We start from the raw sequence: 16246 nt of genomic DNA, 5'->3' as shown, positions 1-16246 counted from the left end.
AACAAGTTGGACATGCAGTACTTTTAGTCCGGCGGCCTTTCGCCATGCACTGCCGTGCTGGGCCGGAGCTCCACCCCCATTATAGTCAATGGGGACGGAGCGGTGGTCCGGTGAAATAACGGCAGGACGGATCCGACAGGGTGAACAGCCTGTCGGATCCATCCTGCCGCTAGTGTGAAAGTAGCCTTACAATCTCATGGCTTCTGAGCAACAGATCGCGTGGTCTTCACAGTCATCTGTCACTTCTCTTATCTCTCTGCTCCTGTCCCTTAATGTTATCACTGCTGCAGCCTGGTCATCAGCCTCAGTGTAAACTGTTCTAGTGACTCACGGCTCTTTTAACTCAAAGAATGGAATGAGTCTCTAACTAAGTCTGATCTTTAGATTATTTTAAAGGGTTTCTACCACATCGTTTTGACAAATTTAGCTGTCAGACACTAGTGATCCGCTAGTGTCTGCTCTACCAAACAATCCTAATATAATAGCTTTTTGTGCAGCCGTTTCCATGAAAAACGAACTTTTATTGATATGCTAATGAGCCTCTAGGTGCTATGGGGGCGTCTTTTCAGCACCTAGAGGCTCGGTCTACCTTCACAAAATGCCGCCCAGCGCGTCCCTCCAGCACGCCCATCTCCTCTGGAATGCGATCCTACCTCTGAGTCAGTGGACGAATTCTCGCGCCTGCGCCGTGCGCATCTGTCTTCGGCGCAGTAAATGTCTGACTGCTGCCTGCACAGACATCTCGGTCATCGGCGCAGGCGCAGTGAATGTCTGACCGCTCCCTGCACAGACATCTCCACTGCGCCGATGACCGAGATGTCTGTGCAGGCAGCGGTCAGACATTCACTGCGCCTGCGCCGAAGACAGATGCACCGAAGACAGAGGTAGGATCACATTCCAGAGGAGATGGGCGGGCTGGAGGGACGCGCTGGGCGGCATTTTGTGAAGGTAGACTGAGCCTCTAGGTGCTGAAAAGACGCCCCCATAGCACCTAGAGGCTCATTAGCATATCAATAAATGTTCGTTTTTAATGGAAACGGCTGCACAAAAAGCTATTATAATAGCATTGTTTGGTAGAGCAGACACTAGCGGATCGATGTCAAAACGATGTGGTAGAAACCCTTTAACCTGTGACTCATTCGATTCTTTCTGACTCCCTGTACTTGTGTCAGTGACTCAGACTCAGAGCTGCTAGTGCCTGCCTTGCCTCAGCTCTGATTGGTTGGTGGGCGGGAGGGGAGGGGCCAGCAGAAGCAGCTTCCACTCTAGGATCAGATTACACTCCTCCCGAGCCCCTCCCCTCCCTGCTGCCAGCGGCTCTGCTATTGTGTGCTGTGTGACTCACTGACTCAGACTGAGCGGCTTCACACGGATCGATTCAGTGAACTGAATCGATTCAAATGAATGATTCGTTCATGAACTGGACATCACTAGCAAGGAATAATCAATTGCCCCCCTCTAGCGATGCAATAAAGTTCAACTCAAGTCACTGACAAATGAGAGGGGGTAAAAAAAAAAACTGGCCGGGCCCCCCACAGGGTCTGGGCCCCTTACTGGGGTATCGGCTGTACCCCCCTGATGGCGGCCCTGACGGTGTCTGTTTGGGAGGTAGTCACATTTGGATTCTTGGTAGTATAGTGTAACACCAGTGATTCTTATGTTGGCCTGCCACCTGGCATAATAGAAGTCTATGGCCTTCCATGGTGCATTCCATCATGGTCCATGGTAGCGGAATCCATAACGGGATTCTTTGATAACGCAAACCTTGTGCTTCGAATTTGAAAACACAAGTTTGCTCAACACTATTCAACACACATCAGGTCCTCCTTAGGGCTCACGCACATGAAAGTATTTTCTTTCCGTGTCCGTTCCGTTCCAATTTTTTTCTTATTTTCCTTTCTGAACAATTCATTTCAGTGGGTCCGCAAAAAAACCCCAGAAATTACTTTGTGTACATTCGGTTTCCATATGTCCGTTCCGCAACAAAATAGAATATATCCTGTTATTGTCCGTATTACAGACAAGGATAGTACTGTTCTATTAGGAGCCAACAGTTACATTCTGCAAAATATGGAATGCAAATTGCCGCCATCTGTATTTTTTGAGGATCCGTTTTTTTGAGGACTGCAAAATACATACAGTTGTGTGCATGAGCCCTGACTCCTCAGAAGTGTAGTTTATTTCTTTTGACCTCTCCCTCCTGAGCCGCTGGCAGGCTGTGCCATCCCCCAATACTCCTTTCTGTTGCTTCTGCTCCCTCTATCCAAAGAATGGACCTTTCGTGCCCTCAGTGCTCCTCTCCCCATCACCCAAAGAGCCCCTGCCAAATAGTGTCCCTCCTGTGCACTGCCCCTCTTGCCGGTGCCAAAAAAAACCCCAAAAAACTTTAGTCTGGAAAAACATTATAAAGACCCCATGTTGTAGGTGGGTCCAAATTAGAAAACGGTAGGTAGGGTCAACAAAAGAAGTCGGGGACAGTAAACCATTAACCATGATAACACTGCTGAGAGCAAGAAACTGCGCTTGTATAATCTGTATCAGAAATTGGCATGCTGCGAAAGTAAAATGTCCACTTTGCTAACTCCGCTGCATTTACATACAGCGAGGTGGATGCGATTTGAAATAGTCTGAGCCACACATTGTAGAAAGTTTGCTCAGTCAAATCTGCAGATTGTAAATGACATTAGTAGGCTGTAGTTTTCTGCCACAGATTTCACCCACTTCAGTGCAACGGGTGCACCATCCAAACGGATCTTTTTGCCTCAGGAAGCGGTAGGACTGCAGGGGGTGGACATTCAGCCTCCAGCCCTGCACTCCTGCATCCTGCTCAGCCTTGCATACATTTGGTGTCAGAGTCAGAGACCAGGCCAGATTAAACAAGAGTCCTCCTTTATTGTGTGTAGGATTAAAGTTCTAGTACATCCAGCAGTAGTTTGTATAAAATGCAACGTCCTCACAGATGTTCCAGCATGAGCTAAGCAGATGAATATGTCATTGGCCCTCAGATTACTTTGGCTAAAATATCTACTATAGGGTCCACTGGCTAAGAGCTGTGCTCTAGCAACTGTGGCTGTAGTGTCCGCTATTCTAGAGTACGTAGGTTGTCTTAACTTGTTATCCATCTGCTGCAGCAGGGTCTGGATCGCCTTAATCTGGGTTACTTTGCAATCTCTCTCTCTCTCTCTGTAGCCATGCAAATCCTTCTCTTTTAGCGCTTGCTTGTATCTTCTGGAGCTCATGGAGGTGACGTATCGGTTATTTGGTCAGTTATTTCCATCAGTTATTGTGAGCCAAAACTGGGTGCAGGTCAAAAACACAGAACAGGTGAATATCTTTCCATTGTCCTTTTTCTCTGAGTAGGCTTCACTTCTGCTTTTGGATCACAATAACTGATGGAAATAACTGACATGTGAACTTGGCCTTAGGGTACTATCACACTAGCGTTTTTCTTTTCCAGTGTTGCGTTCCATCACAGGAGCTCAATACCGGAAAAAAACTGATCAGTTTTATCCTAATGCATTCTGAATGGAGAGCATTCCGTTCAGTATGCATCAGGATGCATCAGTTCAGTCCCTCTTACGTTTTTTGGCCAGAGAAAATACCGCAGCATGCTGCAGTTTTCTCTCCGGCTGAAAATCCTGAACACTTGCAGGAATGCCGGATCTGGGATTAATTACCATTGAAATGTATTAGTGCCGGATCCGGCATTAAGTCTTCCGGCAAAACGGATGCGTTTTTTCAGTCTGTGCATGCGCAGACCTTTAAAAATGCAAAAAAAATACTGGATCCGCTTTTCCAGATGACACTGGAGAGAAGGATGCATTATTTCAATGCAATTCAATCCACATCCGGATCCATCTCACAAATGAAACTGCCCGCCGGAATCCTCTGCCGCAAGTGTGAAAGTACCCTTACAGAAAGTAAAGAGCAGAAGCTTAAAATGTGATCATACGATGAGACCAGCGAGATCCAGCCCTGAGCACGTGTTAGGCTGCTTTCACACTAGCGTTTTGGCTTTCCGCTTGTGTGATCCGTTCATGGCTCTAACAAGCGGTCCAAAATGGATCCGTTTTGCCCTAATGCAATCTGAATGGAAAAGGATCCGCTCAGAATGCATCAGTTTGCCTCCGTTCAGTCACCATTCTGCTCTGGAGGCGGACACCCAAACGCTGCCTGCAGCATTTTTCTGTCCGCCATGCGGTGCGGAGCAAGACGGATCCATCCTGGCACACAATGTAAGTCAATGGGGATGGACCCGTTTTCTCTGACACAACAGCAAACTGATCCGTCCCCCATTGACTTTTATTGGTGATCAAGACGGATCCATCATGGCTAAAGAAGACATAATACAGCCGGATCCGTTCATGACAGGTGTATACGGTTGTGTTATTGTAACAGAAGCATTTTTGCTGATCCATGACGGATCCACAAAAAACGCTAATGTGAAGGTAGCCTAAGTCAGTGGAAATAAAACCAGGCACACAACGATATAAGGGGGAATGGAGAATTTTATTTAATTTATAATCTTATTAATGATGGGACTGAAGTTTTGGTGTAAATTGCAAATCGAAGTCGAGGATAAGTTACATCCATTGACTTTTATTGATTCAGGGGAAGGCGAAAAAACCCCCTGTAGGGGGAAAAATTCCTTCCCGACTCCGCTTAGGGCAGTCAGACGATTTCCCTGGATCAGATATTATTAATCCAGAGGAAGGCGAAAAAACCTCACTGAGCCTCAGCCATCAGCCTGTAATGAGGAAAAATTCCTTCCCGACTCCACGCATGGCAGTCAGATTAGTCCCAGAATCAATGACTAAATAATCTGTCCGCAAGGGGTTGGCCAAATTGTACTTTGAATTAGGTGAATGGCTGAATTGGGGGAGGGCAACTGTGTTGATCCAGAAGAAGGAGAGAAAAAACCCCTTTATGACATCTGCCAATCTGTCCTAATCTAAGGGGAAAAACACTCCTTCCAGACTGCAAATAAAGCAGTGGGAAAATAGTCCCTGGATCAAATGCCCGTACACATCATCCGGTGGGATCGGCTCCAGGATCAGTGTCCTCTGTCGTCAAGATGTCTTCAAGATGTTTTCCTTCAGTCCAATCGCAGGGAGGGCTTCCAGGATCCAGTCTTCCCTTACCTGTTATTGTCTTCATACTGTGGTATAAATGATAGGAAGAATCAATACAGATACCATATAATCTGGTGTAATATACAAAGATTTTGTGCTACATATGAAGATTAGGGATTTTACACAACTGTTTAATGCTCATAAAATTTGAGCTTCACATTTGGAGCAGCTTAAATCTTGAATTTATACAACTGTATGGGAACACTGCTTATTTCCATCTATATACCTGGATCTTTTCTTCTGTCCATCCATGGATCTTCTCCAGGGGCTCAGGAGGACATTTTGCTCTGGTGACATTAGAGCTGGTGGAGGGTTTACTGGGTGTTAAATGACAACCCTCTGAAAATGGCCTGATGTTTCAGTGGCAATCGTCGCTTCTTGGCCGCTGCTGCCTCCATTTCGTCCAGGTTGAAATGTGTGGAACAGCTTTGAGGTATAGATGGCTACAAGAAAAAGAAATAGATATAACTGAGGATATGGTCATCACAATTGGTGACAGACCTGATATGAAGCTTATGCTGGTAGTATTTCCACATGTAATATGATTACCTTATGTACTCATCCCCCACCATAATAAGATATATTTTTCTGTAGGAGTATAAAGCATATTAAATGCCAAATTAGGGTAGTGGCCTGCACTCATTACAGGGGTCTGCCTCCAACCAGCTCCATTCAAGAATTGTTTGTTACAAATATAATTATGACTTTACCTTCCAAAATACATCCAAGGTGCGAACCACTGAAAACACATGAAAGCTCTGTATGCTGACATGCATTACTGGCGTTGGAGTTCAGTGGCCCAATCCCCAAACCACCATGTCCTGTGACAATTGCTACTGCCCCCTCCTTATTACCTGCCAACATGCCCCCCTATCAAGCCCCTGACATTGAGAATCATATACACAGTGGCGTAGCTAGAAATGACTGGGCCCCGCAGCAAATTTTTGAATGAAGCCCCCCTCCCCCAGTAATTTTTTCGCAACCCCTTCCTTTTATGCTGCCCCCATTCCTGTGTCTCAGATGAGGCCTGGCAGCTGTTCCATCCGTTTTCTACACTGTGTATACTGTCACTGTATATAATTTCATTGTGTAATACTGAGCAGGGGGCTCTGACAAAATCTTTTAGTCCTCCTCTTCCTGGATGGGCCCCTTCAGGGTCAGGGCCCCAAAGCAGCCGCTTCCCCTATAGTTACGCCCCTGCATATACAGTGTATGAAGTGTATCTAGAGCACGGTAGACTTTCTGTTTATGCACTTACTACAGGGATGTGTGGTGGTGGCATCTGAAGGGCTTCCACTGAGACCCAGTCAATATGCTGGAAGAAATGGTGGCCTCTGATGTTACCGTGGACTCCTAAGCGCTTGGCAGGATCTCTCAGGAGGAGCTGAAAATGAGAAATGTAATGATAACTTAGTGACTATAACGACCTTTGAACACAATGACCAATCACATTCCAGATCTTACATTTTCAGGGGAAAGCTGGGAAATGAAATCTCCACTTTTCTCTTGCGCAAGTTTTGATATATTTTGCCTAATGTTTATTCTGTCTGAATGCTGGACTCAGGCTGTAGTGTCAGCAATGGGAGATTTTAGAAATCTGTGGCTGCTTGTTACATAAACTAAGAGGGGTGGACTAAGGCTACTTTCACACTTGCGTTCGGAGCGGATCCGTCTGGTGTCTGCACAGACGGATCCGCACCTATAAAGCAAACGCTTAGATCCGTTCAGAACGGATCAGTTTGTATTTTTTTATTTTTTTTTCATGATAGTGCAAACGGATCCGTTTTGACTTTACATTGAAAGTCAATGGGGGGCGGATTCGTTTGAAAATTGAGCCATACTGTGTCAACTTCAAACGGATCCGTCCCCATTGACTTACATTGTAAGTCTGGACGGATCCGTTTGCCTCCGCACGGCTAGGCGGACACCCGAACGCTGCAAGCAGCGTTCAGGTGTCCGCCTGCTGAGCAGAGCGGAGGACAAACGGTGCCAGACTGATGCATTCTGAGCGGATCCGCATCCACTCAGAATGCATTAGGGCTGGACGGATCCGTTCGGGCTGCTTGTGAGAGCCTTCAAACGGAACTCACAAGCGGAGCCCCGAACGCAAGTGTGAAAGTAGCCTAAGTATGTAGACTTGTCCTCAGTACATTAACTACCAGACTCTTACTTTAAAGGAAAACTCATATTCCAACTATCCAGTAGGTAAATTATTCCCAAAAATGTTACCATGGGAGAACGACTATAATGTCTGCCTCAGTGCTGGTAAAAATGGCTCCGGGCCAGGACTCTTGTCCTAGATTGTGCTATTACTAAGTCTGTGCTGGATCTGGTCAGGTTGTGGGTCCAGAGGTGACTCCTTAGCATCCTCTGTTGTGTAGACCAGTATTGTAAGGCTACTTTCACACTAGCGTTCATGGGTCCGTTCGTGAGCTCCGTTTGAAGGAGCTCACGAGCGGACCCAAACGCCTCCGTCCAGCCCTGATGCAGTCTGAATGGACGCGGATCCGCTCAGACTGCATCAGTCTGGCGGCGTTCAGCCTCCGCTCCGCTCGCCTCCGCACGGACAGGCGGACAGCTGAACGCTGCTTGCAGCGTTCGGGTGTCCGCCTGGCCGTGCGGAGGCGAGCGGATCCGTTCAGACTTACAATGTAAGTCAATGGGAACGGATCCGCTTGAAGATGTCACCATATGGCTCAATCTTCAAGCGGATCCGTCCCCCATTGACTTTACATTGAAAGTCTGAACGGATCCGCTCAGGCTACTTGTGCACTTGCGAAATTTTTCAAAGTTATTAATGCAGACGGATCCGTACTGAACGGAGCCTCCGTCTGCATTAATATGATCGGATCCGTTCAGAACGGATCCGATCAAGCGCAAGTGTGAAAGTAGCCTAACCTTGTATACTACAGAAGTGCTGGTTGTGTATTGTTACCCAGCGAGCAGCACCTCTGAGGGGGGACCTCTCCTAAACACTACAGTGGTGAGTACTAGTGAAGGAGATCATGGTGCACTATGGGGTATTGTAGGGAGAGATGTCTTCTATCACAGGTTGTCATGTAACATTGTATACAGTACAGTAGTGTCATGTAGGAACATACTGACCTTTTTAATGATGTCTTTAGCGCCGGAGCGTGTTCTGCCCTGACTGGTAATCATTTCATTTAAGATGACACCAAATGAATACCAGTCCACTCCGACGCCATACTCCTCCTCAGCCCGCATCTGCCAGGAAGGAGAGAAGATTAGTACACAGCTCTTACCCACTATGTAGGTGCTAAGGTTTCTGCCATTGCCAACATATCATAGAATGGAGTCACTCAAGGTGTTTAGCTGAATGATGACAAGATGTTCTGCCTCCATCCAGCAGCAGATAAACTGCAACCACAAAGTCGTCTTTTGTAGACTCGGTGTAACCAAGTGTTACATGGGGGTTCATTCATTTGAATGAGCATATTCTAATATTAGGTTTCTCCACAAGCACCCACTGCAGTGGAAATGAATGGTCACCCCGAGCTTCCCCTGGCAATACCAGCTGATCCCTGAGATCAGTAGATGGCATGAAGGTAATTAAAGAGGTCATTTCATGGGTCCAGAAAAAGTCAGACTTCCACCAATATGATGCTCCTGCTTATCCTAAGGATGAATGATCAATATTCTGAACCCCTTCAATACAAATGGATCAGTGAAAATGATGTAAACTCCCCTTTTTCTCACCTCAGGAGCCACGTAGCCTTTTGTTCCAGCATATTCGGTGGCTGTGCGGTCTCCAAGCATGTTCTCAAGTGCGAGACCGAAATCCGTGATCTTAATATGGCCCGTCTCAGCCACCAGGATGTTCTCGGGCTTGAGGTCTCTGTGGATGATGCCCTTAGAATGGAGATATTGGATGCCACACACGAGCTCAGCGGCATAGAATCTGTCAGAAAAGTAAATGAATGAATATAATGCGAGGATAACACAGAAGACTCTCAGACTTTCTTACCGGTCACCAGAATAAGAGACAATAATGTTTCTTATTACTGTCAAATGATGAGGCAGTGTCTTATGGAAAGGGCTGCATGGTGGCTTAAACTCACATGGACTTCTATTCCAGGGTTTTAAAGAGCAACCAGTCCTAGTCATGTTCTAGAATGTGTCGCTTATGGCCATTAATAACTATTCCCGGAGGGCCCCTTTAATACCTAGGAATATGATTAAGGCTCCTACACATCAGACTGGGGAGATATCAGAAAAAAAGATCACATAGATGTGATTTCTGGAGGAACGTTTCCTCTCTGTCTTCAAGTCTTCTTTTGGGGGAACAGATCTCATCAGTGTGATGTGCAGGAGGCCGGACACTGGATCTAATATTTCAGGTCATTTTCTAACCGTTTAGCTGAGGTTCTTATTTAACTATACCTTGCACTGGGGATGTCAAGCCGCCCCTTCATCCGTAGGAACTGATCAAAGTCCCCGCAGCTCATGTATTCCAGACCAAGTAGAACAAGCATCTGTGACATAGAAGACACCATTACCAAACCATCAGAACATCTACACATGAACTATATGGAATCTAGCAGTGGCTTCTGTCATCTTTAAAGGGATATTCCAGTGTCAATAAGTAACGTTTATTATTTGTATATAGTGAAAGATTCTACAATTTTACAATCTTTCTGTATCAAATTCTCAGTTATTAGGATCTCTGCTTGCCGTTACTGAATGGGAACCGTCATTAGTTTCCTCCCAGCTGCTATAAATCTGTCCTGGTCCTGTGATGGAGATATGGTGCATAGCATGGACTTTATTGAGCCAAGTGTCTGTGTGTCCATAACATGGGGAGGATAGGTTTTTAGCCACTGGAGGTAAACAATGAAGGATCCTGTTACATAACTTCAAGTAATACAGTGTTTATGGATATGCTGAGTTGTGTATGTAATATGCTCCTTGAGGATTGGGAATGTGTACTGTATTTGTACAATGTCATAATCCTAAAAGGTAAAAAAAAATACCTAAAAAATGAAATAATACAGCAGAAGAAGCATGGCAGGACAATGCAGAGCAAAGACAGGAGACATTTGGGTAGGTACATTTAATAAGGTGATCATATGCGCCATTGCGGTTTGTTTCTATGGTCAGCAGATGACACACTGACTAAATCTATTAACCCTCTCTACGCTAGACCACAAAATAAGTGACCTCGACCAGGGAAGGTTAAATAAGTGGAAAATGTTATTTTCTAATTTTCTGTAATTCAAACCTGGGGGCGTCTTATAGTCCACAAATAAAGTAAATTAGAAAATGATATAACCTGCCATCGTAGAATAAATAACCTTTATTTTGACATGCCTGAATTGCTAGCAGTCTGCAGTAAGGGTACAGAGGAGTGGTAACCAGTTGGGGGGTGTACCTGCACAGACTCACTCTATCCAATCAGTGCTGCCATTTTCAGACTGTAAGTAAATGGAGCACTGGTCATGTATGCAAACTACTGCTTCATTCATATGGGGACTCAGGAACCTCCATTCTTCTGATCACTGGGGGTCCCTGCAGTCCTACCCGACCCCTTTCTTTCAAATGGCTGGTCGCTCTGAGAGGTGCTGCAGTGAAGGGGCCTAAGTTCTCCACCAAGTGCTGCTGCCCCCTTTTCTGCTGATTGGGTTACGAGTGGAGACATTTGACAAAAGTGAAGTTGTCAGAAGTGTACCTTGGTCTGGAATGCAAATTCCGCGTGGACAAGGAAGGGGCTCCCAGATGCCAGCTGTAAGACTCGGTGCTCCACCAACACATCCGCCTCATCGCAGTCGGCAAGCATGGTTCTCTTGCTGCTGATCTTAACAGCAAACTTCTGATGGTTAGAAGTATCCTCCGCCAAGACGACCTTACCATAACTTCCCTCCCCGAGCACATGATGGAAAATTAATCTCTCCCTGATGGTATTGGAGATTGTGCTTCTAGAGCAGGTTGGCCGAACACCGCTGTCCTCGACTAGGGGGAAAATAATAGAAAGACATGTGAAAGGACATTCCGATCTTAGGCTTTTATACCATATTGATTGACTTGGTTCTTTCTGTTATTCTGATAGACGATAGCTGCCAACAATCCCGAATTTGTATAGCCAAGAACAGAGCTTGGCTATCTCCAGCAGTCCCATAGACTCTGAATGGTGATCGGTGAGGGTCTATACTGTTCTATTTGAAGGGGTATTCCCATCTGAGACAATGAGACACCTTTTGGGACCCACACCTATATCGAGAATGAGCTGGGAAAGTGGTGGCTGGAGGACCCCAGATTTCCACTGGGTCCAGCCACCACCAAGCGCTGTCCCAATAGTAGTGAATGGGAGCGCACCCGTTTGCGCAGCCACTGCTCCCATTCATTTCTATGAGGCCGAGCTATTTCAATAGGGCTTGGCTATTTTCTGCCTTCCTTAGAAACGAATAGAGGGCAGCCATACATGTGCGGTGCGCCCTCTGGGACTTTGTTGGCTGCAATTATGAAATAGGTGGGGGTCCCAGAGGTAGAACCTGCACCTATGAGACAATGGGGGCAGATCCTAGAGATATGACCCCGTTGTCTCAGATGGGAATACCCATTTAACAGAATCCAGCACCGTAGATAAATACAGACCTAGATCAGACTCTAAAATATATACTGAAATCAGACCCCTTAATAAATACAGACCCCAGACCAAGTGCCTTAACCCCTATATATATTGTGGGTACTTCCTCTGGTAGACAGGATTAGCGGAAGGAGTATAGAGGCAACAAAAACTTTTTGGGATCAAACAGTTCAGTGTTTTATTCACACTATAGGCAAGTGCTCAAACAAGCAGTCATATTCAAACAAAAAGTCACCTTGCGTTGTTGGTGGTAATTCAAACAATGCGGCAATTCTGCCTCAAAGCATCCTTGCTGATAGCAGCACCAACCTGTTTTCACACCAAACAGGTAGCAAGCCTTCCTCCAGACGCAAGGCTCCCAGATCCCAACACAGAGACATGGCTTCTAAGCCCAGCTGCCTATTTAAGGACAGCCAGGTGCTCCAAAACCCGGACCGGCATTTAAAATCCGGTCCGGTATTTGCCCTCACCTGGCTGTAAATCAGCCCAGCAGCACATGCTGGGAGGAAAATACCTGTTTTCCCAGACCAAACCCCTCACTGTGTCACTATACATATATATATACCGTATTTTTGGCCCTATAAGACGCACCTAGGTTTTTGAGGAGGAAAATAAGAAAAAAAATTCTAGCCAAAAGGTGTGCTTTTGGTGGGTTTGAACTAATGGCGGTCTGTGCATGACACTATTATGGGGGATCTGTGGATTATGCACTGTTATGGGGTGGGGGATTTGTGGATGGCACTGTTATGTGGGGGATCTGTGGATGGCACTGTTATGGGCGGAGCTGTGGATGGCATCATGATGGGGGGGTCTGTGGATGGCATTATGATGGTGCGGGGGATCTGTGGATGGCATTATAATTGTGGGGGATTTGTGGATGGCATTATGATGGGGGGGGATCTGTGGATGGCACTGTTATAGGGTGGTTGATCTGTGGGTGACACTGCTATATGTGTCACCCACAGATCCCCCCATAACAGTCCCATCCACAGATCCCCCCCATCATAATGCCATCCACAGACCCCCCCCACCATCATAATGCCATCCACAAACCACCCCCCCCCCATCATTATCCCATCCACAGATTCCTAGGGAGGGACTGTAGTAGGCGGGGAGAGAAGCGGGCAGTGCAGGCACTGTACTCTGTCCCCGCCGCTCAGTATGTACTGTATTATACGTAGTGTTAATCATAATATCTAAAACGAATAATGATGCGCTCCCCCTGCTCCACCCTGTGCTTACCGGTATATGTCACGCTCCTGTAGTAAGCACTAGCAGCTAGCAGGCAGGCCGGGCAGCCATGACTCACGGAGGTCACGTGCCTGCTCTGCCTACTTCATTCATAAAGTAGGCGGAGCAGGCATGTGACCTCCGTGAGTCACGGCTGCCCGGCCTCCCTGCTAGCTGCTAGTGCTTACTACAGGAGCGTGACATGTACCGGTAAGCACAGGGTGCGGGGGGAGCGTATCATTATTCGGTTTAGATATTATGATTAACACTACGTATAATACAGTACATACCGAGCGGCGGGGACAGAGTACAGTGCCTGCACTGCCCGCTTCTCTCCCCGCCTACTACAGTCCCTCCTTCCTCCTCCATCCTCACTAATATATCGCAGTCTGCGATGTAAACTGCCAGCATTCGCCCCATAAGACGCAGGGGCACTTTCCCCCCACTTTTGGGGGAGGGGAAAGTGCGTCTTATGGGGGCGAAAAATACGGTATATATATCCTGTAAAAAAAATACAAATATTCTTTGCATCGCCATTTTCTGACACCCACATTTGTCTTTATTATTAGAGCCATGTAAGGGCATATTTTTGTGGTGTAGTTTTTTTTTTTTGTACCATGATTTTTCAGTATTTTTGGGCAACAACCCATGACAGGCCTGGGACTTTTTAATAAGCCCTGCGATTTTTCCACAGGGGTTCCAATCGGAGGACTTAGGTAACCCCCCTCCCTCTGTCAAACTCCATAGATCAGTTTCCCCTCCCTCTGTCAAAATCCTGCAGTCGCTATTGACAGCAGCATCTGAGGGGTTAAAAGACCGGTATCATCATCATCACATGCACTGCTGGCAGGTGTCTACTGTATTATACAGTCAGCATCCACCATATATAGAGAGTGACCTCAACGTGTGAGCTTGATCCATATAACGCTTTATCACATATGACATACATATAGGTGATTATGCATTAAGGGGATGGATAATAAAAACTGAAGCCTATGTGCCATTTACCTGCTGTTACTCCCATGGAGAATTATGATATATACATATACAGTATGGCGCCACCTGCTGTTTAAAGCGTATAACAATCTGCATCTACTGAGCTAAGTGCTGCTGGTCACAGGTCCGTCACTGTCCTCATAGCCAGGTCTCTTCACAGTGGTCCTCTCTGTTCACCGCAGGGCAGCTAGAAGAAATAGCTTTCTTCCCTGTGCTCACTGCAGAGGAGCTAAATAAGAAAGGCGTCTTCCATGCAGAAAGCTATTTCTATTGGTTCTTCTGCTGGGAACACAGGATCACTTCGCAGAGACCTGGCTCTGGAGGAGTGAGCACGTCTAATCGGCTCGCTGAGCTCAGTAGGTGGACCTGCACATTGCTATACACTGTGAACACCAGGTGGCGCTATACTATGTAAGTAAATGTCATAACAGAATCTGAATGGTAAATGTGCTCTATTTTTATAATGGATTAATGAATATGACATATAATGGTGAACCAACCCATTTCCCCTTCCTGACATATCATATACCTATACACTGTAATGCTGCAGGGCAGTGTATGGAGCAGGCTCCACAGGGGGTGCCAAATGTGCAATAAAAAGAATCACATTTAAAAATTTATATTTAAAGAAGCTAAAAAAGCCTCTTTCCTTTTCATCGTATACAGTAATAATGATATAATTGGTGTCACTGTGCCTGTAAACTTCCAACCTAATAAAATATACCACATGATAAATGCTTTACAAACACACACACAATGCCAGAAGTTTTTTATTTTGTACATGTAATAAAACATAAGGAAAACAATGTATATTTATTAGCGCCATGACTGTGCTGATCCGCGGGATAAAGGTAACATCACTGAGCGCCAAACTTACAGAGCAGACCCCTGAATACAAACCCTGGAATAAATACACACCCCATAATACCTACAGACCCCAAATCATCTAAATGAATACCGTTTTGTGTCAAAGCTGCTGCACAACATCTTTCATCTCATTACTGGGGGCACTGCCGCACTTATATATTCAGGTCAATATTTGGGATCAGTATTTGGAAGCCAAAACCCTGAGTGGAACCTACACAGAGGGAAAGGGTGATGGAAACCTCTGTATTTCTTATGTATTTCTGGGTTTGACATATACAAACCAAATATACCTGACAGTGACCTAACTCTACAGAAAGAGGTTCTGCAGCAGCTGAAGGGTGTAATGCACTTCCTAGAATAGATTATTCAGAATATGAGAAGTCACCTTGGAGGTCAGGGATCTGTAGACATGAGCTCTGCACGGGGCCTTGTACATTTCTAGGGACCTGGAGCTCCTGATGACTTCTGATCCCTTACAATAGGGGCACAGCGTCCATGTATCAGAATCACTCCCGTGTATGCAGGGTTGTTACAGTGTTGTACTATACACAATACAGGCTGCTGTCTATGACAGCCTATATTCTCTCCATGCACAGGCTTTGCTGAAAATAATTCCTATAATAACATTAAATGCTTAAAACGGACCTGTGTACGGCCTAATTCACACTGCACTGCCCTAGCCCAGTGTCTAAATACCCTGACCAGGCAGAATGGCTTGTTGGCGCTCCCAGGGTACATCCCTGCTAGCACTCCTCCCCCACCCCTAGTACCACCCCAGATATAAATGTGGACTCCCCTTCCTTCTGCTTGTCTCAGGTCTCAGCTCTACAGAACAGATTCATGTAAAGTTATACAATGTGCCCAGGATGTGTAGCTTCTGTATTACTGTATGTGTGCATCTACCTGAGACTCCCTGGTCCTCCTGCTGGTCTTCTTTCTTCGGGACATCATCTTCTTTCTTGATCCGTGACTTCTTTCCATCTTTTGAAGAGATGATGAGTTTTCTCTTCTTGCCGCATTTTGGCTGTTTAGTCACATCTTCATCCACTGGAATGATGGGTTGAATAGGAGACATCTTCTCAGAGGAGCTGGATGTTATCCTCTTCTTGCTCCTCTTGGGTGTCTCCTTGTCTTCATCAGCTGAGGTCAGGATGGTACGTTGCTTCTTCCCTCCTTTCCTCCTGATGATAATCTCCTCTTCTTCCTCCATCTTCTTCTGCTCATCAGCCGATGAGTCAGAAATGTGTCTCCTCTTCTTCTGTCCTCTCTTCCTCACAGCAATCTCCTCTTCTTCCTCCATCTTCTTCTGCTCATCAGCCGATGAGTCAGAAATGTGTCTCCTCTTCTTCTGTCCTCTCTTCCTCACAGCAATCTTCTCTGTATCCATCGCAGCGCTTTCCCTGGGGTAAGCAGATATGTC

At 46.0% G+C, this 16246-nt stretch overlaps 1 protein-coding gene across 1 annotated transcript; it reads right to left on the bottom strand.

Moving 5' to 3' along the window:
* Nucleotides 1–4500: 4500 nt before the first annotated feature.
* Nucleotides 4501–16213, bottom strand: LOC122925772 (protein kinase C delta type-like). The gene is made up of 8 exons (XM_044277119.1): nt 15730–16213; nt 10819–11099; nt 9534–9625; nt 8850–9051; nt 8238–8357; nt 6391–6516; nt 5359–5575; nt 4501–5158 (listed from the first exon to the last, which is right to left on the bottom strand). Exons 1-7 carry the CDS (start codon nt 16211–16213, stop codon nt 5447–5449), a joined length of 1434 nt encoding a protein of 477 aa, XP_044133054.1. The 3' UTR covers nt 4501–5158; nt 5359–5446.
* Between the last annotated feature and the right edge of the window lie 33 nt (nt 16214–16246).

The sequence above is a fragment of the Bufo gargarizans genome, chromosome 2, assembly GCF_014858855.1.
Source record: "Bufo gargarizans isolate SCDJY-AF-19 chromosome 2, ASM1485885v1, whole genome shotgun sequence".
Lineage (NCBI taxonomy): Eukaryota > Metazoa > Chordata > Amphibia > Anura > Bufonidae > Bufo > Bufo gargarizans.
The sequence above is the reverse complement of the archived record's forward strand: the minus strand, read 5'-3'. Positions and strand labels throughout refer to the sequence as shown.

Coding starts and splice junctions, on each gene's coding strand:
- LOC122925772 (XM_044277119.1), bottom strand. CDS start 16,213: ATGGATACAGAGAAGATTGCTGTGAGGAAGAGAGGACAGAAGAAGAGG. Junction 9,626..10,818: donor AATTTGCATTCCAGACCAAG/GTACACTTCTGA, acceptor TCTATGTCACAG/ATGCTTGTTCTACTTGGTCT. Junction 9,052..9,533: donor CTTGACATCCCCAGTGCAAG/GTATAGTTAAAT, acceptor CTTTTCTGACAG/ATTCTATGCCGCTGAGCTCG.